Source organism: Corythoichthys intestinalis, chromosome 2 (assembly GCF_030265065.1).
Source record: "Corythoichthys intestinalis isolate RoL2023-P3 chromosome 2, ASM3026506v1, whole genome shotgun sequence".
Taxonomy (NCBI): Eukaryota; Metazoa; Chordata; class Actinopteri; order Syngnathiformes; family Syngnathidae; genus Corythoichthys; species Corythoichthys intestinalis.
In genome coordinates, this window is record NC_080396.1 from 37,574,982 (window position 1) to 37,602,776 (window position 27,795).

Sequence of the window (27,795 nt, forward strand, 5' to 3'; positions counted from 1 at the left end):
ATCAGTTAATATAAGCTATGCAATGGTATTCAATTCCTTATTTCTGATATACAAAAAAGATTCGCTAAAAGTTGAAAAGCATATACTAACAAACTAGATGCAGTAGCACAGACAACATAACGATAACGTGGTCAAATAAATAACGAAAGTACGGTGTCAATTTAGCGGAATTCGATTAAGATTTTGACCTTTAAAAAAAAAAAACAATGATGTCCGGTTCTTAGACCGCATCAAAGTGGGACGTCTGTGCACGTGGGGAAATCTTTGCTTTAAGAAACGTGGCCTTAGCGGGTCACCGGCTTGCTGGTTGGCGTCTCGTCCATGACACGCATACGGTTGCAACTTCTATCTCCGACTGTCCGCCTGTTTTCTGTCCACTTCCAGCGACACCCGACACCCTTGCTTAAACAGCCGCCATCCCTGGCGAGACATGTCTGAAGTGGAAAAAACCGTGGCTTCGGCTTCGGAGCCCACCGCCGCGATGCTGGACGCCCTGAACGCCAACGGGACGGAGGCGCTCAACGCGACCGCCAAGTTCGTGGCCACGCCGGAGGGCACGGCACTGGCATACGGCAGCCTGGTGGTCATGGCTCTGGTGCCCATCTTCTTTGGAGCCTTGCGCTCCGTGGCCTGCTCCAAGTCCAAGGTATGACTGCTGTTAGCTGGGGCTAACTGAGCTAGCTCTACGTCACAAATTGTGATATGAAATAGAACGTACGTTCTAAATACTGTAGGTCAATAACAAGCTTGTATTGATTCTATATGCCACATTGTTTATGCAGTCTCATGTTGTATTACGCGGTTGTTGACGTCGTCGTATTGTTTGTTTGTCAAGTCACATTTATTTTACATAGCCTTTCTTTGTACAGCATGTCCATCTACGTGGACATTAGCTGGCAGACCCGTCATCTTACAATGTTGTCATTGTGATAGATCTATTTTGGTGCTTCCTTTCTTAAGATGCTCACTAAAAGCTTGGAGTGACGTGTACTTTGGGAGGTTTTTGTTTGAACACGTCTCCGACTGAAAGTGGCGCTAAAGGGCTTTTTTTTTTTTTTTTTGACTGGATTCCCTTTAAAGTGCCAGTGACACGATAAAAAATCATAAATACCATTATAATTGGAATTAAAATCATATTGTGAGACGATTTGACTATAAACAACAATTTGGCAAAGCGCAGATGACGAGAAATGAGTCTTTTAGCTCCTCCTGTCATTATAGCGCTCTGGCGCCTCTATCTGGGTGATGACGTCGGCGGAGTAGCGATTTCAGCGGATTTAGAATTCACCCCAATGAAGGAGGAAGCGTTTTTCAGTGATTCTGGTTCAAGTGTGGATCTTTCAAGTGATATTGTCGATCCAGAGGAAGGCTGTGGCATATGGCCATATATGTTTGAGTCGTATTTGGAGGAAGAGGAAGATTCAGAACGACCACAAACACGAGGCTTATGACTGGAGCATACTGTAAAACGTTGTCATTGTTTTTTCTTTCTACTCCAATATTTTTACAGGATATTCATTGTATCTAAGTATTTTTCCCCGATAGCTAAATAAATTGTATGGTCATGACAAACAATAGTCTTGTGCTAAATGGAATATGAAATATTAAAAATGCATTTATTCAGTACGACAGGGCTAAATTACTGCATAAAGGTCCAAACTGCCAACTTCTTAAACCTCCCGAATGGCATTTTATGCCAACGGAGTTAATCCGGCTCTTGTCATCCGGCGGATACTTGGAGTAGGAGGAAAGCGTGTAAACAAAATAGGACTGTGAGAGCTGGGGTACATGCTAACCACAACCAAGCGGCTCTTCCAATTCTCTTCTTCGCCTTTCGAAAAATGACACAAAACTACCCCGACTCATGGCACACACGGCAGCGGGGGTGATAGCCTTGACCGATCGGCCAGCCCCTGGCGGCGAGCAAGTTTCGGCTTGTCGTTCCCCCTGCTGCGATGATGTCTCCCATTAACGTCACATTCGTCTCTTCCTCAATTTGAGACCGTGGCCAGAAGTCATTTTCGTAATGGGATTCAATTGAAAAAATATGTAGATCGCTTCTGCACACTTACATGAGATCGATTTCATTCAGGAGCATAAAATACCGAGTGTAGTGTCACAAGCACTTTAAATTGAAGCACAAGTATTGATTAAAAACTTAATGCAATGATGTGGAGGGCTTGCTTTCAATATTTTTTTCCGGAATAGATCAATAGAAAGTGGATAAGATGATAGGCAACAAGTTTAAAGTGAGAAAATGTGTAATTTTCTGGGAAACAACAGTATGTTGATTTTTAAACTTCATGGTGTGTGTGCACCCGTTGGTGTGTGTGAATGTGTGCGTGAAAGGATAAGTGTTTGCTAATGTAAAGCACTTTGGGCAAGGTGACCATGTAGATAAATTTATGCGTGATATAAGTAGTTTCCATTTACATGGTGTCAACAAATTTCAAAATGGTTGGGTCAAGGCAATTTTCAGCAATCTGAGGCATCCTCTCTTCTAACAAAAGTCTGTAAGAGGACTGGAGACCAAGGAGATGATGCAGACCTAACTGTTTAACTGTCCTAGGCCTGCTTTGTTGCACCTTTTTCTTTATGATGTGCTGTTTTACGAAATTTCAGACGAAATTTCAGGACCGCCAAAATGTCGCCAAAATGGTTTAAAACAATTCTGATACTGCTTATGATCAATCACAGTATCAGTGAAAATGAATTAATTTGTCTGTTATATCCAATCAGACAAGCATTCTTTGAGTAGATACTGTTTATAATCAATCACAGTATCAAATAATATCGGCGACTTACATGGAAATTTCGTAAATTTATACGAAGGTTCGGGATCACCCTTTTATGGAAGATGAAACTTCGTAACAGGTTCGCAGTGAGTAGAATAACAGGCACACTTTTGCGAAATAGACAATGTTGATTAGAAATTGTAAATAGATGAATAAATGGAGAATAAACGAAGAAGTTTAACTGATTACAGTCCCACAAAAGCAAGCAAAAACAAAATCAAGAATAACCACAACGCTAGGTCTGAATTGTAACCCTTACGAAGTAGTTGAAAACACGTCAACACACAACAATGGCGCTAGATAATTATTAGTTGTCGAAGCTAACACAATATCTTCACACCAAAGCACAATGAGTTCCTTTGATATTGAAATCAAGCTCTTACCTTGTCGACAATGAACGGAGGGCCACACAACGTTCCCGGTTTGAGCGAAAGGAAACTCCGGGCGAGCGACCACACGTGAAGTCCTACGATTCCGACCCTAAAGTGTGGTCCGGGATTAGGCTTTTTATAGGCATATGTCACGTGATCTCAGGAGACACACTGCCTGTCCAATCATGGCTAGCCTCTGTATTGTCGTGTCCAATCATGGTTAGGCTCTTTATTGTCGAAGGCAGCTGTTGTATTCTCAAAGGAAGGAACTCACTGTACTTTAGTACATAGTTGTACTTTTATACATAGCCTAAATGCATTCTTATGGAATCAGTGACTGTGCTTTAGTACACAGTCGTACTTTGTTATATACTTTAATGTGTATTAAATAATGATGGAACCAGTGCGGGTCACAAAAAGGTCACAGGTGTTTTTCTCCATACATTCCACCCTTTGACCCGCACTGGGTCACCATCATTCCCTTACTTAATACCCTGGTGCGAAGTCAATTCACATATCTACCGATTGTATTCTCATTGATAGGCCAAATTATACATTTCATTAGTTAGCGACCGCTTTACCTTTCGGACATAGCAAAAAACATACATTCAAAACAGTATACTTAATACAATGATTACATATAAACATCGGAGGTACGAAATATTGTCTTGCTGTCATAGACATCCCAGTAAATATATCCCACCAATGATGAGCAGACTCCTGCTCAAATTCCTTGGCTGCATGTACCACTTCATTTCGAGCTATCAATGTGGACACTTTAAGCTTGGAAACATTAGACCTGTGTTCAATCGTTCAAAACGAATTGGGCCCAGCTCCCCCACTGCGCAGCCAATTTCCTGTGAGCAGTTTGTTAATGCCTCATCGGTCTGTTTCGATGACATGCCAGCGGGTCAACGTAACGCTGTGCATCCCCACGCTGCACATCTTCTCCTGTCTAGTCCCTGTTCCTCCATCCAGGGACTGAGGCCGGGTAATCGTGACTGTGCCTGCCTTAGGTTGTCCCAGAGTTAGGAGGCGGGATCTTACCCGTCCTTGGCTATCCAGCCTTCCATACCCGCCTGTTATAGTCAGGAGGTGTGCCAGGTAATCGTGACTGGGCCTACCTTAGGTTGTCCCAGGTTTTAGAGGGATCTTACCCGTCCTTAGCTCTCCAGCCTTCCATACCCACGTGGGAAGCGTTTCACAAGTACCTCCTAGTTTTTTTCTATATGACCCTCTGCATAATCAAGAAGCCATAGCCTACAGCATCATTATTGGGGTGCTGCAAGGGATTTCTGCAGTGGGAATGCTGGGGGCAGTACCACCTAGAACCTTAGTGCAATTTATAGGTCTGGTTATTCCAAATGAAAAACTCCACATTGTCAAGACAACCCGAAAACGGTGTTTTAGGCAACGGTGGGTGTGGTTTCATAGTACCAATCACATAATGCCTGTGTCGCGTTTAAAACATGCTTCTTGATACATTACTTGTTTCATACATGTCATACCTTTATCCGATGTGTCGCATCCGCTTAGGTCATAAGTAGGATTGGTTTGTGGGCTAAACCATTCCCCTTGAGGTCTCACAAAATAATAAGCATTAGTTGTAATTACAGGCAAAACATATCTGCAAACTAATAAGGGTTCAGTTATAGTTATTTGCAACCACATTATGTGACCACCCTTAGGACCCTTCCTTTCTGTAATTTCATGTTAAGTATCTGTAAATTACACACAGTCATATTCAATGCATTAAAACGGCATTTCCGATTGGATCGGCTTCCCTATATATGGAGCAGGGGGAAGTGATGTCTACCCTGCAGCCTCCCTCTGGCAGGACACGTCCTCAGTCGCCAGAAACCGCAATGAGCTTCCCAGAGAGTCGGTATCGCCAGAAATGGCAATGGACTCCCCAGAGAGTCGACGTTCTTCCTCCACCATAGCACAGAGGATGGTGGCCCGGGATCCGACACCACCTTCGATGCAGAGGAACGCAGTACCGCTGCGATCTTCCCGCAGGTGTTCCAATCCACCGTCTCCACATCAATCACCAAGCTGAAAAAGAAAACAGAACAAAACGCTTCGGAATGGACAAAGATTGGGCGCTCCGAAGTTTGTCCATTCCGATGATCTATTCCACTGAATAGATATCTTTTGGCAATCGTCCAATTAAAAGGGGGAGTTAAACCTACACTCCATTCACATTCCCTTGCTAAAGGTTGTGCAATTTTATCGCCGGATTTCACAATGAACGGTTCAGGGGTCAAATTATACATTACAACCCCCAATTTTCCCTGAAAATCGGCATCGATGACTCCCGCAAGTATGGTTACCCCTTTTAAGTGACAATCCAGACCTAGGTAAAATGTGCCCGTAGTGTCCCTTGGGACATCTAAGTCCTAGTCCAGTTGAAACTACATTAGGTATCGCGGGAATTAAAGTGCTCGTTTCAATGGCTAACATCGAAAAGTCGAAATCATAGTCAAACTCGTTATAATTGTCACGTGACGACGAAATCTAGAATTGTCTATTAGCCACTGAGGTCACAGCCGAACAAAGACAGCCAAATTCCATAAATTCAAATTACCAATAAAGCAACTCATGTCAAATTAAAGTTCAATTCATGACAGTGAGTGTACATTATTAACCCTTAAATTGCCAATACCACACTTCAGTTGTTACAGCTTCAATTCCTTAAGAACAAATTTTAAATTCAAATTACCAATAAGGCAATTCATGACAGTGAGTGTACATTAACCCTTAAGTTGCCAATACCACACTTCAACTGTTACAGAATAATCACTTTATCACTGTTCCCATTAACATAATTTGTCAACACTATCAACAATCCTGGTTGTTTTGAGCTTCTGGGCGGGAACTGGAATACCGTCATCTGTTGATCAAGCAGATGCTGGCATGCACACTCCTCACCTCAGGCATTTTTATCAAATGTCTAACCCAATGTCTAAATCCACGAGCTCGTTGATAATTAATTATCCTTAACATTTCATAAGTTTCAATTGAGCTCAACCATCTATTCTCATCTCTAATGAAATTCCATTTCATTTTTGTTTGACCTGTTTTCCCAATTTGTTTCTCAATTTTATCCTAAATAATATAAGGGAAAGGCTGGGATATTCCCAGCTGCAATCACAACCTACCCTTATAATCAATTTGGGCAAAAACCCAGCAGATGCCGTCGAGGACCCCATGTTGCAAATAGGGGCCACCGAAGGGCTGCACTCATGTTGAAAAACATCTACTTTTTTCCGATATTGCGCAATAAACGATCAGCCATATACGCAATAAACGGTCACGCAATAAACGGTCAGCTATTCACACACGATCCCACACAACAAGTCATAATCAGTTACGCGACAATAACTACAATTATCCACACGTAATAAACAGGTCAGCTATTTACGCCTGAGCCTCTCGAAAAAGAATCATGACGCAACGCAGCCTCACATTCAGTCTCACAACAACCATCTCCAATGACTTATCATACAAGACAGCACAGTTTCAAATACAAATCAAAGTCATCATATATTCTACCAGTACAAATCAAAGTCATACAAATCAAAGTCATACAAATCAAAGTCGTCATATATTGTACCAGTGGCTCACACCAGACCAAACATAAAAACATACAATTTGAGCTCAATGACAAACTAACGGTCAACACAAATCCACAGATATCTGACGTCGTGTGTAGTACAATCCCCTAACGAATCCACGTATCGGGACGGTCACCGCATCCGCGCAAACACGACGCAATTCCATTCCAAGGTTCTTTTCCCAAGCAGGAGCTACGACCACCCTATCGATCGACTCCTCAGCTTCTTTCACATTACACTTAAGCAATTTCTTAAACATCGCTATTCTGTTACGTCTCACTCAGTATTTACCAAATCAATTGACCAAATAAAATTCCCAGTATTACTTGATCACAATGACCAATTCCAATCAATAGTCAATTTATCAAAATACTATTGATCCTGCCGACAACGCCAAAATGTTTTACGAAATTTCAGACGAAATTTCAGGACCGCCAAAATGTCGCCAAAATGGTTTAAAACAATTCTGATACTGCTTATGATCAATCACAGTATCAATGAAAATGAATTAATTTGTCTGTTATATCCAATCAGACAAGCATTCTTTGAGTAGATACTGCTTATAATCAATCACAGTATCAAATAATATCGGCGACTGTCTGTTATATCCAATCAGACAAGCATTCTTTGAATAGATACTGTTTATAATCAATCACAGTATCAAATAATATCGGCGACTTACATGGAAATTTCGTAACAAGTTCTTTTATACGAAGGTTCGGGATCACCCTTTTATGGAAGATGAAAGAAACTTCGTAACAGGTTCGCAGGGAGTAGAATAACAGGCACACTTTTGCGAAATAGACAATGTTTATTGATTAGAAATTGTAAATAGATGAATAAATGGAGAATAAACGAAGAAGTTTAACTGATTACAGTCCCACAAAAGCAAGCAAAAACAAAATCAAGAATAACCACAACGCTAGGTCTGAATTGTAACCCTTACGAAGTAGTTGAAAACACGTCAACACACATAACAATGGCGCTAGATAATTATTAGTTGTCGAAGCTAACACAATATCTTCACACCAAAGCACAATGAGTTCCTTTCTGATATTGAAATCAAGCTCGTACCTTGTCGACAATGAACGGAGGGCCACACAACGTTCCCGGTTTGAGCGAAAGGAAACTCCGGGCGAGCGACCACACGTGAAGTCCTACGATTCCGACCCTAAAGTGTGGTCCGGGATTAGGCTTTTTATAGGCATATGTCACGTGATCTCAGGAGACACACTGCCTGTCCAATCATGGCTAGCCTCTGTATTGTCGTGTCCAATCATGGTTAGGCTCTTTATTGTCGAAGGCAGCTGTTGTATTCTCAAAGGAAGGAACTCACTGTACTTTAGTACATAGTTGTACTTTTATACATAGCCTAAATGCATTCTTATGGAATCAGTGACTGTGCTTTAGTACACAGTCGTACTTTGTTATATATATACTTTGTTATATATATGTGTATTAAATAATGATGGAACCAGTGCGGGTCACAAAAAGGTCACAGGTGTTTTTCTCCATACATGTGCCAAATGTTCTCTTTTGGTGAAACATTTGGATTATAGGCTGGCCATCTATATACCCAGATCGATCATTTTACCACACGGCCATGTTTGTTGTAATTATGCTGCTTTTGGTCTGGCATTATCACTTACAAAAATGCAAGGTCTTATCTGAAAGATTGGACCGAAGCATATGTTGCCCTAGAACAGGAGAGTATACCTTTCTGCACTGATGCTGCATTTCCAGATTTGCAAGTTGCCCATGCTACACGCCATCATGCAACCCCATACTATCACAGATACAGGCTTCTGAACGGAGCACTGAAAACAACTTGGGTTCTCCCAGTCTTTTTTAAGAGGCACTCTATTCAGTTTCCAATAATTTTAATTGTTTCATGCATAAGATCTTTTATTTATACTAGAGCTGAAACGAATCCTCGAGCAACTCGAGTAACTCGAGTTTAAAAACTGATCCGAGTAATTTTATTCACCTCGAGTAATCGTTTATTTTGACAGCTCTAAGCATCACGTTTTGCTGTCACGTGCGTAGAGAAAGAAGCAAAAAAAAAAAAAAAAAAAAAAACTTACTGCAGCCGACAGCCGGTACAAACGACGCCGACGTTGTAAATACTAGCGCGCACGATGCTACGTTGGGAGCAGGTAGCGAGATCACATGTATGTTGAACTAGATGCGAATTGACAGACTCGGCAGCGTCTGGGCAGCGTTAGTAAACAGCCGCCATCTAAAAGCAGTAGAGCGCTAAGCGCTAATAAAGAGCGCTAAGCGCTAATAAATAAGATTAACGTTACTGTTACTAGCTCACGTAACGTTAGCCCTGCGGAGGGCTAGGTTTCTATTAATTATGACCACTGTCAATGCGTGGCTAACGTGTCTTACATACAGGCTTTAACATAAGATAGCGATGTGGAGTGATGAGGGTGTAAAATAAAAACTCAATAATACTAACTATCAATTTTAGCTCAGTAGTCATTGCTGGATAAAACACCAAGTAGCACTGGTCCCTAATGTGCTCCAATACAGCCTGTATCATACATTTATTTTGAACACTGCAAAAACTCAAAATCCTATCAGGACTTACAGTTTAGACTAACTTAAAACTTAACTAGAACTCAAAAATGGCTTGTCACAAATAGAAATTCAATTGAAACACGTGGGAAAAAATCCTAACTTTTAAGTGATGTGTGTTATCAAGCGTAACGGCATTTTTAGGTGTATATACAGTATATATATATTTTAATAAGATCTAAAGTTTTTTTGAGTGAAACCAGTGAATTAGTCTTTTTTTATTCTAGTTACATCTGAGATGCAATTGTTGGCTGTTTTCAACAATATACATCGAAAATAAAGACATTGATTGACTGAAAATGGTTCAAGATTAGATGAAATGTCTTGTTTTCTCATGTATATTTATAATTGCTCTTCACCTAAAAATATATTTGTTTTATCCGATTACTCAATTAATAAATAGAATTTTCAGTCCATTACTCGATTACTAAAATATTCGATAGCTGCAGCCCTAATCTATACCTAAAGGTTGAAATGAAAGTGTGCTCTTTGTTGAAGTGCATTATCCTAATTAGAATTAAGGATTTTATCAACGGCGTTCCGTGCACGCAGTCAAGTACATCTTTAGTTTGGATGACATGGCGTCCCAGTTTTCAAAAAAGAAATTGGAATTGTGATTCGTTGGACTAAAAAGGTTTTTCACTTTGCCACACTTCATTTCAAACGATCCCTGTCTCAGAATAAAATGCTTGTGCTTCTGGGCCTTGTTTGGATATGGCTGCTTTGCACTTTATACTTTCAGTTGGCAATGGGGGATGGCACGGTGGATTGTGTTCACTGACAATTGTTTGTGGAGGTATTACTGAGTCTATTCTGGGCTTTCCTTTACAGTAGCATTTCTGTTTGTGGTGCAGTGTCATTTCAGGGCCCTAAGATCAAAGGAATCAAGCATGATTTTCCAGTCTTGACCCTTTGCACTGATCCAGATTCTATGAATATTTTGATAATGTTATTCACTGTAGATGATGAGGATAACGTCAACCTCCGCAATTTATCGCTGGGGAAACTCCTTTCTGATAATGCTCCACTATTATTTTTATACGCCGTCGGAGGTATTGGTGATGCTCGACCAGGCTTGGCTTCTGAGAGACCTTGCCACTCTGAGAAGTTCTTTTTTTCCCCTCAATCAGGTTGCAAATGGACTTGTTTAGTGGCGATTGGTCTTTCAGCTGTTCGTTACATGTGAAATTAATTTTTCCAGGCTTTTATTGCTACTTGTCCCAACTTTTTCTTTTTAGATTTGTTGACACCAAGAAATTTCAAATGAACATATTTTCCCTTTCAAATGATAAATATTCTCAGTTAAAACTTTTGATGTGCCGTTATGTTCTATTTGGAGTTTAAATATTTGAAAATGACACCTCCATATCATTGCCATGTTTTTATTGATGATTTGTGTAGCGTTCAACCTTTTTTTTTTTTTTTTTTTTTTTTTTTTTTTAGTTTGGTTTGTTTTTGAAGCACATGGGCTGGCGTGGCTCAGTGGTAGAGTCGTTGTCCCCCAACCCAGAGGTTGTGGGTTCAATTCTTCGCCCTGATGAACTCGTCTAAGTGTCCTTCAGCAAGATACTGAACCCCATGTTGCTCCTGGTGCTGCATCATATGGCGAGATAGTGTAAAGCGCCTTGAAAGGTGGAAAAGCGCTATATAACACCATTAACACATAAAGCATCTTTGAGTGTCCAGGAAAACCCTATAAGAATTTGATTTTTGTCGTCTGCTTGGCACAGGCAGCTTATTTTTTTTAATACGCATTACGATTATTGATTTGTGACACATCAATGACAAGACTTCAATGAAACATAATGACTGAATATCCATTTCTTCCACCGTTGGTGTTGGTACGAAATCCTGTTTGAGTATATATACAGTACAGGCCAAAATTTTGGACACACCTCATTCAGTGCAACACAAATGAAGGTCCCAAATTGATAAAGCAATACATTCCATTAATTAACCCTGTAAAACCCTGTAAAGTCAAAAACCAATTAAGGTGACTCCATCTTGAAGCTCATCAAGTGAATGGCAAGAGTGTGCAAAAAATGTAATCAGAGCAAAGGGTGGCTACTTTGAAGATACTACAAAATTATATGTTTTTAGTTGTTTCACCTTTTTTTTTTTTCGCAAAGTACAAAATAAAATTGCAGAAATATGCACAAAATGATTATTGCAACTACTGTATTTTGCTCACAATTGTAAACACAATTATTATTATAATTTTATTATACGGATTAACACATTAATATTTTAACCGTGATAGTTTAACAAACCATGTTAAGTTTTCAGTGTAAAATCAAGCAAGCTCCAATTCTAGCAGGTGTTCTCTTACACTGCGGCTCTTGTCACTTCAGTCGAACCAATTATATTAAGCACAAAATCATGAGCTTCCTTTAGAATGTTTACAAACTGCTCAACTAATCAGTATTTCCATATTTAATATTACCAAGGTTAGCCAACACCAAAAACCATTCATTCATTTTCCGAGCCGCTTATCCTCACGAGGGTCCCGCACCAAAAACCACAGAAGGGAAAATACAAGGATATTGAAATAGAATTGAAGTGACATTGGCCAGATTGGCCAGACACTATCATATCTCTATATGTGCTTGTAAGTGAACAATCGAGTGTGTGCTTTTCCCTGCCTGACTAGATGGATTTAGTCCTGATACTGTTTCTTTCTGTCTTTTTCCGTTTACATTTATCTTGTCCGTAGGATCTCGGAGAAAAAGCATACGAGTCAGGGTTCCGAGTGAGTATGATAGACGCTGTTTGTATGCATGTAAACATACATAGTTCGTGTGTGCGTGCGCGCGTGTGATATTAACTAATTACTTCGCTATTACATCACTGTGACGACTCCGAATTTTGTTTCCTGCATGAGAGCTTGTATCACATTTGTGTTCTTCCTTTCATCAACCTATGAAACTGTTAATTTGGTCTTCATTTTAATGTGATGAATCCCGTGAACCGATGCTTCAATACCAATATTTATCCTTAGACCTTCCTGTTGGTCTTACCCAGAGCCCTGGATAAAGTGTTTAAAAAAGAATCAAAATGTCATGTGACATCACAATGTCATCACCATCACCATTTGCTTGCCATTTTCTAGAAAAGTATGGCGAGTCTTAACACTTCCACAATGTCTTCTTGTCAAATGAGTGTGTTTCATTGTTTTTTTTCCTCAGCAGTTAATTGGTATTTGAATAAATGATTGGGCAGCATTGCATTTACGGCCCATTTTTTTTAATGATGACAGAGACTTGACAAGCAGAACATGGCTTTTCCATGATGGATCCACAACGAGATGTATGGTGATGAAAATGTTAGTGGTTGGTTTGTCAAAAGGTTCTGTCACAGTCCACCTTGTACAATCACACTCCTTTGTTTTTTGTTGTTGTTTTTGTTTTTTTTGTTTTTTGGTACCAAAGTTCCAAACATGTTATACTGCTGTACTGTTTACACTTTACAGTACTTCCTCTTCCGCTTTTTCCAGTAGTGTTGCGCTGTATAAAACATATCTATTTCTGCTTCCTTTGACAATGTCATTAGATTCCTGGATTTTGTTTAAAAAATTTTAAGGGCTAAAACGTGTATTTTTTCGTGTGTGTGTGTGTTAAAATTAAAAACGTGATCCTTTTCACTCGATTCCGATCGTCTGAAAAATGGTGTGATTGGCTCGATTTCCGATCATGTGATTGGATCGGGGACATCCCTAGCAATAGGCGCTTTCGCACTGTTGTAACTATACGCAGTTCCTCGACCCATTTGGGGGTGGATGACGTCATTTTGTGTGTTCGGATATGTAGGAACCTAGGACACGGACCTCGTCTTCTGAGCTACATTTTAGCGCCGACTCTGAAGTGAGTACTTTCCGCGGGGCCGCAGGAACGATATTACGTAACTCTTTGGTGATTCGCTGAAATCAGCGCAAACACGCCCCTTACTTTTCGCGCATCACGTGAACACTTACATCCTTAGTAAACACGTCAAATACATTGTTTTACACTTACCCTTAGCCTCCTTTGTCTTCTACGGTCGTCTGCTACCCTTTCGGTCTCCATGAAACGAAGAAACATTGCTTGCCTTTTGCTCTGTTGTCTTTTATTGTGCGCTACCAGTCTCGTCGTTAGACGCTGGGATTGCTCGCTGATGGAAACGATTCCCTTCAAACATGCAAGAATTGCTGCGGTGTCTTCAACGGTCTCGATTTCGTTGTCTTCCATTTAGCTTATGCGCCGCTGCTAGGTGTGGCGACTGTCGAGTAAATAATGCGTCACTGGCGCAGACTAAAACGTCACAGCAGGTCGAATTGGGCGTAGTACCCCATGTGCGAACACGACTGCTTCGCGAAGGATAGCTCCTCGAACTACAGAAGGGCGGGATAGTTAAAGGAGCCAAGTACTCAAATTCCTACAGTGCAAAAGCGCCTAATAAGTGCTACTAACTGTGAGATCCCGGTTCTGTTATCTGTAGTATCATCATCATGCAACATTTAGAATACTGATCCCCTCACGCTGATCTAAGTCGAATTGATTGCTGTCCTCTGAAATCTTTCAAAACATGGTGGCTAGAGAGTATGTACTTAAACTTTCCCGAGAGTTGGTTAGAGATATTTTAGACCTCGCTGATTATATGGAAGTGGGCATGTGCTGGTATGAGATTTGACGTTATGATAACCTTAAGCAGTAATACTGCAGTTTCACAGTATTTCAGTTATAGCTCTAAAATGTGTTACTTTAAGATGTATGGGTTCATTTTTTTCCCATTGAACAACATTTTTTATTTTTCACAACATATTTGCAAATTGGGACAGTGTAGTGGACCGACATACACGCGGAGACTGGTGTTTCAACTTAGGTAAAAATTCCATTTAATAAAGTCACAAAACAAACAGTTTAACACAAACCTTGGGCCCAACATAAAAGAGGCCAACATAACAAAAAGGTTTTAACCAAACTGACCTCACCTCCATACACGTCTCTGTGGCCGTTTAAATCAGGGCAGACTCCACTAACGACCACCTAAAGGAGGTATGACAAATTAACCAAACATTGTCAACTTAATAAAACGACAACAGATGGAAAATACATATATTCAAACAATAACTAATGTGCATTTAAACCAACAGTGAAAACTTTACTCCAAACAATCATAATCGAATCAACTTAAATAACCCCCCTTCAGAATGGTAGGTGCCAGATCTTCCACAGCTGTGGTCGTTACCTCAAATTGGCAAATAAAATCTAATATCTAATATTAACTAAAGTGTGCACCCATTACAAAATACATGCCCAAAAAAATCACATAAATAATAACTAAATCTTGAAACACTAAATTGTGGTGGTAGTGGTAGCCACCACAGACACCAACATGAATATGTTAGAATAAATCAAATAAAAAAATAACTGAAACATTTTAAATAAAATGAAAAATGAACTTATGGACTAAACCCAGAGCCACAGCTCAAGTTGCTAAACATTTTAACAAAAATAATCATTTCCCCTAAAAAATACACTTTTAAATAAAATTTAAAATATATTGCTGTTCGTTGCAGCACTGCATGAATTTGAGCCACTCGTCCTCCGCTTGTTTCACCCGAGTGAAGGAACCGCCACCTAGAATGTTAGAATATGTTTACTGGGTTCTTCATCAATCATTTATCTAAACTCGACCACTCACAGGCTGACCCCCCACCTCTTGAATCTCTGCAGCAATGCTGACTGCACGCCTGTAACGAGTCACATGACATTTTGGAGGGAAAATGACAAGCAGTACTCAATTTGGACATTTAGGGATGTACGTAGTTTCTAAGGGGTGTACTCACTTTTGTTGCCAGGGGTTTAGATATTAATGGCTATATTTTGAGTTATTTTGAAGGGAAAATAAATTAACTTTATTATGTAAGCTGGACACAGACTACTTTTCATTGTGTCAAAGTGTCATTTTGTCAGTGTTGTCCCATGAAAAGATATCTGCAGAAATGCGAGGGGTGTACTCACTTTTGTGATACACTGTATTTATATATTTCATTCTTTAAATGGACCAAATTTCCATAGTCCGATCAGTATTCGAATTAAAATTATGATCGGATGTACAGTTTTCAATGACACTAAAAATATTAGGACTTGAATGTTCATGTATCAGAACTTCAGTTGGAACAAATTTTGACGTGCCCATGTTGATGTTTTCATAATGGTGTCGTAATTATGGTAAATAAGGTTAGAAGCCAAGTTTAAGAAGATATATCATCAATTTGCATGTTTTTTTATTTATTTACGCCATCATCATAATGTAGTGTACACATTTATAAAAATCTTATTTTTTTAACCAAGTGTTCGGTAAAATGTTCATTTACAAACAAAAGTTTACCATTTGCATTTTAATGCATTCTCTTCTTGTTGTTGTTCATGAGTTATCACATAACAAACCAAAATGAAGTTCATGCCCGCTATGCTGTGCTAACAAAAGCACATGAACAAGACGTACTCTTAATTACCAATGTGGTATGGTTCTTCTTTCCCACAGCATGTGAAGGCAGCATGACCTAACATACCAGAAAGAATAGTGATAGAAGAAGTGGAAGCCGTACTGACTTCTGTGTCAACAAAACATGGTTCAGTCTATTTAGACTTTGTCATGCAGACATATTCGGCTGGGCAGCAAGTTGTTGAAAATGTCACATTGAGTCCTGTTTGACATATTTTAATGCAACACTTTACATTGTAGCACTTTATTGTTGCTGTTCCCTCAAAGTAAACAAACAAGCACAACAGAACACATTCTTATTTGGGCCATAAATTTCTTCAAGGTTAGGTCAATATCTGAACTTTTTTCTGCTTGTATGATGTTTGAAGCTATTTGTCCTTAGCCAGGTACAGTGGTACCTCTACATACGAATTTAATTCATTCCAGGACCTGGTTTGTAAGTCCAAATGTTCGTGTGTCGAGCGGGATTTTCTCATAAGAATACATTATAATTCGATTAATTCGTTCCACAGCCCAAAAACTTCGGCTAAATCCTTAATAAATACTGCTGGTGCTTTTACAAATAGCACAAAAAATATATATATAATGAATAGTAATTGGACTAATAATAATAACTATGCAACAAATCAGGTTCTAATGTGGCGGTTTTGTTTTGCATGCTGTTACTGAACGCACCGTGTGACTGACGACAGAGTGAAAGATGTGCAGAAAAGTTTTTACTTTTCATGTTGTTGTTGTCCGCTATGGCGGACAGTAGCCGTGTTGTGCTGCAAAAGTTCTAAAACAAATGATTAAAAACCTGACAAAGCTGGCGACTTCCTTGCCGATTTTACAACAATAAATGTCACCTTCACTTATAAAAATTGGCGAACAAAGGTCGTTGGAGGACCGTCGAGATTGTAGACATATACCAGCAGTATTGTCGAGCCAGTTCACTGATGCGCACACCACGCTAATTTTTCTATCATTTCCATTTTAATTTCAATGCTAAGCGTTACATTTTTTCACCACCTGCTCTAATTGGGACCCATTTTGATTTCTCTCACAAGAAAATCCGCTGTGCGGCCGTCTTGCAGGAAAACAAATTGCGGCGCTGTCATAAATCGACATATTTCGAGCATGTTGTCATATGTCGAGACAAATGACAAGTCAAATTTGACGTCGGATGTGATGCGATCGTATGTCGAGGTACCACTGTACTTTTTTGATTACACATATTCTTTATTATTCTTAATATATTCTTAAGTCTTTTAAAATTACTTGTAAATAATAGTTAATATTTATTTTTATTTTTCTCCACTCTTATACATCGGAAAAATGAAATTGTGTCTATTCACTTTAACAAGATCTTTCCAAGGGATGCACTTGATCAAGTTCCTGTCTTTTTAAGTATAATGGCCTCATTTTATATAACAAGTATACAATATAACAATATACAAGTATAACCTCATTTTGGAGTGCAGCTAAGCGCCTCCAGCTACTCACAGATTTAGTATAATTCAGTGGCACTCAATGGCCACAGGGAGCAGCAGCGGAGGTAATGGAATAGCCTCAGATACTAACCCCTGTATCACACTTGATGTTGGATTTCCAGTACAACTTTTTTGCAAACCTATATATTGGTAAATATGTATAATATATGACCTGTTTTCTTAGTTTACTTGTACCTATGTACTTACTCTCACTGGTCCCAAATTCGTTTAATTAAGTACACCTACTGTTGTCCACAGAATGCGTCAGACATGCCAGAGACCATCACCAGTCGAGATGCTGCCCGATTCCCCATCATCGCCAGCTGTACTCTCTTTGGACTCTACCTTTTCTTTAAGGTGATCTTGCAGGTTCTGCTGTGTACTGGCTTCAAACTCTGTTATCTGTTAGATTCAACAGCTACTTGGTACCACTGCTTTACATAATGGGAGGAACAGACCTGGCAGAAGTAGTTGGTAGACCGCAGACTCATTTAGGCTTGTCCAAAAATTCTCCTAGCTGAAGAAGTTAAAAAGGTTTAATGCTATAACTCAGCATTTCAACACTCATCTGTTCTCTGTCATTGAAAGTTTGATATTTTCATGCATTTAGTAACAAATCATCAAAATTATTTCACAGGACATTCAGCAATTGCGTTTATTGCAGGTTTTTTCTCAAGAGTACATAAACCTACTTCTATCTGTCTACTTCTTCGTGCTTGGCGTCCTGGCGCTGTCTCATACAATGAGGTAAGTTGCAATGCCTTGTACATTCAAACGCACCCTGATGTCTGCAAAAATGTGTTAACTTTTCTTTTTGGTGTCTTAGTCCTCTTCTGTCCATGGTGTTTCCAGCTTCTATACCAAACAAGCAGTACCAGCTGCTCTTCACACAGGGTGTCGGTGAGGCCAAAGAAGGTGAGGCAAAGCAAGTGCGTGCCTTCCCCACCTTTGACCAGCACGCACTGAGCGTCAAATTTTGTCGTTCTGTCTCTGTAGAGATCATCAACTATGAGTTTGACACCAACAACCTGGTATGTTTGCTTGCCAGCAGCGTCGTGGGAGTGTGGTACGTTCTCAAAAAGGTATTGAACATCATTTCATGATTTTGCACACTCATAGTTTATGGTCTTGTACGTGTGGACTGTCATTAACACAACATGTTGTGGCCTTGCAGCACTGGATCGCCAACAACCTCTTTGGCCTGGCCTTTGCCCTCAATGGGGTTGAGCTACTGCATTTGAACAATGTCAGTACTGGATGCATCCTGCTGGGGGGGTTGTTTGTCTATGACATCTTCTGGGTAAGCACCGACACAACCTGAAATATGAATTGACTGTTGGTTGACGATTGTGCTCACATGCTGATCTTCTCAGGTATTTGGTACCAATGTCATGGTGACAGTTGCAAAGTCGTTTGAGGCACCTATCAAACGTGAGTATTGATTATGGTTACTAGACTTTTACTCAGAGGTTGCGCTAGACTTTTTCGTTGTCTGTCATTTTGACTGACAGGGTCATAAAAATCCGGTCATAATCTATTTTTACCCGTCACTTAAATTTTGAAAATGACTATATCTTGATGCAGTCACTATATGTATATACACAATAATACAATAATACTTTATAATATATAGTAACTAACATTAGTGCAGTCTTGGATTACAGTAAGCAGGCCAGTGCTGTGTTTCCATATATATTTTTATTATATTATGTATATACAGGATATATCTACCCCCCCAAGTGGGACCTTCCATGATCCTAATACATTTAATAATAATAAAATATTATATAATTCAATTTTATATATATATATAATATTATTTTATTTTTTAAAATTCATTATTATCATTATTATTAAATAAAAATGCACGTTGATACGACGCACATAAAGGAAACTTCAATTTTTAAAAAAAATCGTTAGAAAGTTGTATGGACTTACAATCCGCTAGCTTGTTTCCTGTTGTCTTCCGAAATACACCTGGGTGACGGCGCGTCAAGTGTTCGTTCATAGCCGACGTGCTACCGTGGTATGCGAGCTCAGCTTAGCAAAAAGAGTACACACAGTGGTGGCACCCTCCATATTTTCCTTGAAATAATTTCAGGCTCTGGCTAGTCTGGTCCGCTTTTTTGGCTTTATGCCGCTTTCACCGTGTTACCAATTCTGCCCTTCTTGGTAATTGGCGGCGTTTTCAATGGCGCAATGAGGAGTGAACCGGCGATTCACTTGATTCGTTGTCATCCTTCATCCTCCACTGCATCAGTCCCTCTTTTTTCACCTCTTTTATCAACACCATCGTCGTTTTGGGGCTTTTTGAAGAAACTTCGGACGCTCAGTTGCCTTGACATTTTTCCGAGTTAGGCCAACGACGTCATGCATCAAGAGAGACAATAGCTAATTAATATGCTCACTCGCCACCCTGTGGTCTGGCGTGTGAATTGCAACCTGTCAAAATGACAGATGGACTTCAGTTTTTTCCGTCACCGTTTTAAAAAACCGGTCAACGACGGAAAATATTCGGTTAACGCGACCCCTGCTTTTACTGTCTGATCGTATGGCCACAATGGTGCAATTAATTGTCTATAATGGACCTATTGCAAAATCATGCTCCAAATCCCAAAAGTCTGACTTCTAGCCGTAGAGTTGCAGAGGAGAAAAAAAATCCGATGGTTTAAAGCTGCATGGGGTACCTGTAATTCCGACACCAGGTACACCTAAAGATTGGGGGGAGAAATTTTTTTTGTGCTATTTTCAAAGCCCAAAAAAAAGGCTCGGCAAATGCACGCTATACTAGTAGATAAGGGTCTGTCGTCGACCACATAAACAACTGAATGTCAAGACAGTCACCCAAGGACACGTATGCTTGTTCAAAGGTAAGTTAATGATCGATTTGTAAAAAAAAAAAAAAAAATCACAGCATGGAGTAAAATCGTAGACTTGACAATTAACGTTAGTTTGCTAACGTCAAATGACTGCCTACTTGTTTACTAGCCTGTCACTACATAAATCGAATAAAACATAACCAATCAAAGCTGTCAAGACCCCAGCACTGCAATTCCAAAGTAAACACCACAAGCTTTAAATAAAAAAAGGAATATGTTCTTTCGTTTGGTCACGGAAAGTTCTCGTCACGCGCACACCTAGCATTTTGCTGCGGTCAACTCGAATGACACCGCTCCCTCAACGTTGTGCATTTATTTGTCGTACTCATGTTGCACATGTATGTCAATGATGTAAGTTATTTATTTAGCACCTCTGGATAATGAGAAGCCAACTGAATGTAAAAGACTGCTTATTCATCGCCACAAAAGCACCGGGAGAAAAATCTGACAACACATGACATAATGTTACTAAGTAGCTAAATAGCTAGATAGATATTCAGCCTGTGGAGTTTCTCATTTTTACGTTGTGAGTGGTAGCGTAAAAAAGTACTCTGTAAAAAAAAAAAATATGATGGACACACCGCTCCACTGCATACTGCAACTATGTCTGCTTCTAGACGAAATAATAAAAAGACATTTAAGATCAAATTTGCACTCCCCCCACCATCATCCATAAATCATTCGTTCACTCAATCACTGCCACTGAGACAATTTGACAGCCTTGAGTTGACAGTGACAGTTGACAGCGGTGGGGTGAACAGTGACTTATTTGCATGAGACAGCATTGCTACCACAAAAATGTACACTTTTAACATGGTTGTCAAAAGAGGCTAAAAAGTGATGTCACTCTTCAGTTCTCTGCTTGCTTCCAAAATTATTGACAAAATGGCATTTAGTGCCAAAGCACTTTGATTGCTTGATGGTGGAAAGGCACTATACAAATGTAAGATCATTTACCAAAATAGTAGCGGCATTCTGATTTCTCTCTTTCCTCCGGCCAGTGGTGTTTCCTCAAGACTTGTTGGAGAAAGGTCTTGACGCCAGCAACTTCGCCATGCTGGGTCTGGGTGACATCGTCATCCCGGGCATCTTCATTGCACTCCTGTTGCGTTTTGACATCAGGTAACCCTGAGGACGGGGTTCCTCGCCATACCATTTGTTTCTGATTCTGGTCTGTCATCTGATTGTGTGATTTTTTTTTTTTCTACTTTTTTCTGCTGCTTCTTATCATTTTACTTGTCCCTCTACTGGACCTAATGCTATTATTATTTTTTGTTAGTCATTGCTTACTACTTGTCTTCATTTTCCTCCTTATCCTACCTCTGTTCTTGCTTTGTCTTTCTTTACTTTCAACTTGTTCCATGTGTGCCCATACTTCTTGCTGTTCTGCTTCTGCATGCTCTTCTTCTCATTGTGCTTAAATATATATATTATTTTTCTTGTTATTCTTCAATTTATGCTACCGCCACAGTCCTTATTTGTGATCCTTTTCTGCTTGTTGTGCTTTGTCTTTTCTTTCCCTTAAAGTCCCACTGTCAACATTTTTTCAACACAAATGTAATAATTGAATATTTTTAAAAGGTGTTCAAAAATGAAATAATGACTCGCACAGATCCATGACTATTGAAATTGTGCAATAAAAATCATTTTTGTAGCTGTTTGCCTCTGCATAGTTCAAACCAATGACTTATCATGAGGCAGGATTCTGGCTGTAGGCATATGAGTCAATGGGAAACTGTAGTCGAGACTTGTTCATCATCTACTTGCTCATATTCTTATGCTTGTTTTGATTAATTTTCTTACTTTTTCTTTGTCTGCAGCCTGAAAAAGAACAGCAGGACATACTTCTACTCCAGCTTCTTGGCTTACATCTTCGGACTGGGCCTCACCATCGTGATCATGCATACTTTCAAGCATGCACAGGTGAGAAGTTAAGGGTCAATGCTCTGTTAATCCCCATCCCCTTGAAGAGGAGCTCACATGTGTTTTTGTGCATGGCCAGCCCGCTCTGCTCTACCTGGTACCAGCCTGTGTCGGCTTCCCAGTTTTGGTGGCCCTCTTCAAAGGAGAACTTACCGAAATGTTTAGGTGAGTGTGAGGAGCAGGACACATGGGGCAATTAGAGCCCCCGCTGCTGTCATGGTAACAAGTGTCAGTGAACACAAGCAATCATTTTATTCATTGCTAGGAAACCATTTTCCTGCTCACTGTCCACATTCTTTTACTTTTCAACTCTTGTCTTTCCCCATTTCTTGTCTTTATCCTTGATGTCCTTGTCTACTTTCTGTAAACTGAATGGATATACGCAAAAACTGTGGACGATAGGGCTGCAACCAACGATTATTTTTTATAATCGATTAGTCAGACAATTAAACGATTAATCGGATAAATGTTTTATTCCAATTACCTTTCAAATTTAACTTGAAGTTGTTTTAGGCATGTTGTGAATAACAATGAAGAAAAAATGGATGACTACTTCTTTCAAAAATATTTTTGAACCTTACTGTAGTATACAAGTGTACTGTTTTAAGTACATAAAACTTAAGATTTTTAATCAAAGTTCTAAGTACACAAATAGGACAAAAGTCCTGTTCATTCCCAAAAAAAAAAACAAAAAAAAAAAAGAAAAAAAAAGGTGCTGCTGATTGACATTTTTTACTTGTGGGCAAAGCGCGGAAATGTGTCAATGACTCATTTATTTTAGATTGTAATGAATGTTTTCTTTAACAAACATTTTTTCATAAATCCAGTCCAAATCCAATTTCAAAGCACACTCTTGTATGACAATTTACATTTGAATATGCGTTTGTGTTGAAAGGAGACTCTTAAGCGACTATATGAATGGGTTTGTGTTTCTTTATTAAAAAAAAAAAATGACACTACTATCTAACAATAGCTCAAGTGCCAATGCGCTTCTCCAAAACACAATACAAACTGACACTTAAAATACTGATTAACATAATCGCTAACTATTTTAATGCTTCGTGCTTCTCTCAACATCTCATCAACAAAGAATACAAACAATACAATTGACTTCATTTACTCACCTCTGAGAAGCACACTGGATCCAACAACACAAAAGACAATACCACTCTGGACACTTTGTGATAAGATTGATTCAGCAACCCAACCTGAGTGTAGCCGTGAACTCTCTCTCGTTCTAATCATTGGCGCGCACAGCCTAACATTGCACACAAGCGAGCACCTAAATTGGACTGCTAGTAATTGCTGCCAAAAATCGGCTATCAAATATGTTGGCAACTAATTTATTAATCGATTTGATTGATTAGTTGTTGCAGCCTTACTGGACAATAAAGAGCTTGTTATGCTTCTGCGTCAGGGCGATGCTGTAGCTATGCCGGTGACTGCGTATACTACGGTGTAGCCAGACATGCGCCTCCCAAAAATCAGGACTATTTGTCACTAAGTGAATGGCAAGGACTGTGATTGGTCCACACAAAATGTCATTGCTTTCATTTTATTTTCATGCTGTGTGTTTGCTGGTGTGATGCTAAAGGTTGAAATTCACCGAAGAAGAAAGTCAAATCTGCCCGCTAACATCCAAAAATATCAAGCGTGCAATTCTTCGTCCATCCCCCTTGGTGGGTGAACAAGTGTGGCTAATCCACCCATTCTCTACCTCGAGTAGTTCAGTGGTCGGACAGACCAACTCCGCAAACGTTTTCTGCGTGTCCTGCATTTCAACATTGGGAGTAAAAGCAATTCTTCTTGAATTTCGATGAGCGCTAGCTCGAGAAACTGCTGCACTCTGACATTTAATAAACCAAGGAGTGCTAAGTGAAGCCCTGCTAAACCCTACGAAACCACATAAAGATGAGGATACACCCCCCCCCCCCCTAGTGACTGGGTGGCGCACTACAGTGCAATGCATCACCTCTACACAGAGCTTTAAATGCTATCAACTACCTACGCCGGCCTGACGCAGAAGCATAACGCTTAAGTATTTGAGCATGTGCAGCAACTACCTGTCGATGTTTCCCTTCTCTTAAAACCATCATCCTTTCAGTGTCGGGCCTCCATCTTTTTTTAACCTTACATCTTGGCCACTTTCCTTTTTTTCACCTTCTCTCCCACCCTTCGAGGCACTTAGCTATGAGTCATCCGAGGGTGTCCTTCCAGCCTCTCCCAGGCTTACTTCCTTCCCAAGCATCAGCGGCTCCCCTGCCAGCATCGCAACCTCCATGGACGCGGTCTCTATGGCAACAGACTCCTCCCACCGGCGTCGTCGACTGCCAGCCGCCATGTTGATGCCCCGTCCTGATATCTCACTTTGGTGTTCGCGTTTACCATAAAGACGTCTGCTACTACAGGGGTCCCCAACCTATTCCACTAAGGCACACTGTGGGTGCAGGATTTCATTCTTACCAAACAAGATGACAACACTTTTTCCCCAATCTGGTGTTTTACAAGTGCAATCAGTTGATTGCAGTCAGGTGTGGCTTGTTTTAGCAGAAGCCTCATTGGTTCAACTGTCTCTGCTGGATCGGCTGGAACAAAAACCAGGACCCACAGTGTGCCTTGAGGACTGGGTTGAAAACCCCTGTGCTACTACATTAGGGCACGTGTTAACGTCTACTTCCTGTGCGACATCATCATCTGTTCTCCCCCAGGTACGAGGAGTCCTTTGAAGAGGAGGTGCTAGCTAAAGATGGCCCGTCAGAATCGCTGAAGAAGGAACAATAGCATTTATTCACTGACCCCACCTGCCTCGCAAACACCACATTTTGCCTGGCACCGGCCACCACATCCCATCTAGCTGCCTCCCGCCAGAACTTTTGATCACTTTTCATTCTGGACCTTTATTGCCAGCAGGGGTGGGGGGACAGGGAACAAGAAGCCCACTTCCACCAACAAGATGCAAGAATGAGTAGATGGGGGCAGGGACTTCTCAAAATTGATGACCACAATGTTAAGATGGGTAGAGGCGAGGGGGGGGGGGATAAAATTATTTTGAGTTTGCTGAAAAATTCAGAACTCATAACGTCTGTTCATCTTTACCTATGATGAAGAAAAGGAGCGCGAGTTATTTTAATTCTTAGAAATGAATCTTTTGGACAGCAAAAAAATCACACAATTTTGATGTGCCTTTTTCCACCCCTAATTTAGTATTGTAATTACTACAATACCCAACATGAAATATTGTCATGTGATCATAAATTGCTTTCGAAGGGCTGTTCCAGCATTTAGTATAAGGTAAGTTATTGTTATTCTTGCTTTCCAACAATGAAACCATGATAAGCCCCTCCCCTCATCTGCGCTCTTGCATGTAAATGTTGATGACATCAGGGTTGAAGGTCATCACATCTTTTTCCATGCTTTTTTTTCTCCTGTTTATCTTTTTGTTTAAGGATTTGTTTTTTTTAGGTTTATAACTATAAGGTTAAAGGGAAGGTCAAATGGTGTTTCACAATAAAACCTCATTTCAGTGAAAGTTTTTTTTTTTAATCGCGCTTGGTGCTTCGATGGTTAAGAGCATTTTGGAAAGTGCTGTTTAAATAGTATTGTATGGGCTGAAATTTGTGGCAGTTGAAATTTAAATAGCTAAACTTTAACAGCTGTATTTAAAGTAAAACTAGGTAACTTTTCAACCTTTAAAAATATTTTCATAAGTTATGGTATGTCTACTGACAACTAGTTGAATGACACCTTCTTTATTTCTTTAGGGGGTCTGTATCGCTTTCCTTGCTTTGAGGAAAACAAAACACCAAAATACAAATGTGTTGACTGCTTTACGGCGTACGTCACTTCCTCCTTCCCCCATTCGTTATAAATACGTAAGTCAATGCGAACGCTTACGCGTGAATTCTGCAAAGATGGAAGAGCAACAAAAGAGGGCCAGTGGGGGTAATACGGTATAAAATTAAACGTTTATTTTCAACATTGTTGAATGCTATTGTTTAGCCACAACTGGATTCATTACCTCATTACTATTCATATTGGCGCCCCCAGGGGGTGGCCACGGCCACCCCTATAAATTTGTTGGCCACCCCACTGGCCACCCTGCTTGCCAGTATATCATTAGAATGTTGTAGCATCAGTTATGCATTTAATCCCAAATGCAAATCTGCCAGCACCTGCTTTTCCCCAGTAATTATTTTGTTTTGTTAAATGTAGATCTTATCCCTAATATATACATAACAATTAATCAGAATTGTTGTGGAAGTCAAAATGTTTACTGGACAGTTATGGACTATGCACATTAAATCATTAGTAACATCAAATATTACACAATACACCAAAGTATATCGTAGCCGTGTCCTTAAGTCTTTCTGATAGTTTTCCCCTGACCTTTTTACTGCAATAATATAATGAAAACCCGAAATTACAGCTTTTAGTTTTGGTGTGCCACCCCAAGATTTTAAGTGGCCCCATCTGGCCACCCCTATGAAAAATTTCTGGAGGCGCCACTGACTATTCATCCTTCACACAGCCACTAGAAAACAGAAATGTCGTTCAATCCATCTGCAAGTGAGCAGGTAATCAGGATATTATGACACGATAAGGAACAGTCTTCCTTTAGGTCCACCTGAGTCGCTAAAATCGACCAAAACTGAAAAGTTACCTAGTGTCGCTTTAAGAAGTGAAATATATAAATTTTAATCTGAATCATTGCATTGAATAATTCAATTTATACTTGAAGTTAGGGAATAATAGCACAAGAGCATAAAGTGTATATTGAAAACGACTTTGATGGAACGGTGCGAAGCTGTGAAATCAGTGGTGAATTTAAATGCAAATCTAGTGATGAGTCATGGCGAGACTACACGTCCTCAAACCTTTTCCATCTCTTATCGTTTGACATTAAAAGAGTTGTGAACATTGTGTGTAAAACTTGCATTATTTGCTTATTATTTCCCCTTTACATCCTCAGGGTAATTGTCACGTGCAAAATGAAAGTGTGACTGGCCAAGAGGATATTTGTTTCCTACAATCAACAGCGTTTCCTCAAGTACCTAATGTGTGTCACGTCAACATTTATTGGGTCATTTATAGACTTTGAGTCACACCATTCATATTGTGTTTCAATTGAGGTACTAACATTAATGCAATTTCTAACTATTTAATTCCAATTGTTTTCGTTTTTTTAACTTCCAAGTTTGGCATTTCAGGTTTCTTTTTTTGGGTGTCATAAATATTTGCTCTCTGAATCTGAGATTACTCAAGTTTTAAATGGTTAATGCTTGAATTTGCTGTTGCTTTCTTTTCTCTTTTTCTACATGTTAAGGAGGGAAAAGGGCATCATGCTCATGTACAGCTGTTTGAAGATTGCATGTTAATGTTTTTGTCGGTGCATAAAGAAGCAAAACTTAACTCATTCCTATGACTCATATGTTGGTGTCGCCATATCTTAATGTTCAGAAACATGAGATGGTGTATTCACTCACCTATTTGTCAATTTCTTAAAATGAAAACCATCACGGCGAAGGTCTTAGAACTGGTTTGTGATTGACTTATACCTTAATTGCTTGTTATAAAGTGGGGAGATCAAGTATTTGATACACTGCTGATTTTGCTGGTTTTCTCACTTGCAAAGCATGTAGAGGTCTGTAATTTGTATCATAAGTTCTCTT

At 39.7% G+C, this 27,795-nt stretch overlaps 1 protein-coding gene across 3 annotated transcripts; it reads left to right on the forward strand.

Moving 5' to 3' along the window:
• The first annotated feature begins 241 nt into the window (after positions 1 to 241).
• Positions 242 to 27,539, forward strand: hm13 (histocompatibility (minor) 13). 3 transcript variants are annotated; one of them, XM_057823938.1, is made up of 12 exons: positions 244 to 646; positions 12,080 to 12,115; positions 17,583 to 17,681; positions 17,989 to 18,071; positions 18,151 to 18,239; positions 18,321 to 18,406; positions 18,499 to 18,624; positions 18,698 to 18,755; positions 21,205 to 21,325; positions 22,024 to 22,126; positions 22,206 to 22,291; positions 24,835 to 27,539. In XM_057823938.1, the coding sequence occupies exons 1-12, from the start codon at positions 431 to 433 to the stop codon at positions 24,905 to 24,907; spliced, it is 1,176 nt and encodes a 391-aa protein (XP_057679921.1). In that variant the 5' UTR covers positions 244 to 430; the 3' UTR covers positions 24,908 to 27,539. The 3 variants fall into 3 exon arrangements, with proteins under 3 accessions (XP_057679928.1, XP_057679921.1, XP_057679927.1); XM_057823945.1 differs by lacking the exons at positions 12,080 to 12,115; positions 24,835 to 27,539 and adding an exon at positions 24,315 to 24,739 and having other exon boundaries at positions 242 to 646; XM_057823944.1 differs by lacking the exon at positions 12,080 to 12,115 and having other exon boundaries at positions 246 to 646.
• The last annotated feature ends 256 nt before the right edge of the window (positions 27,540 to 27,795 follow it).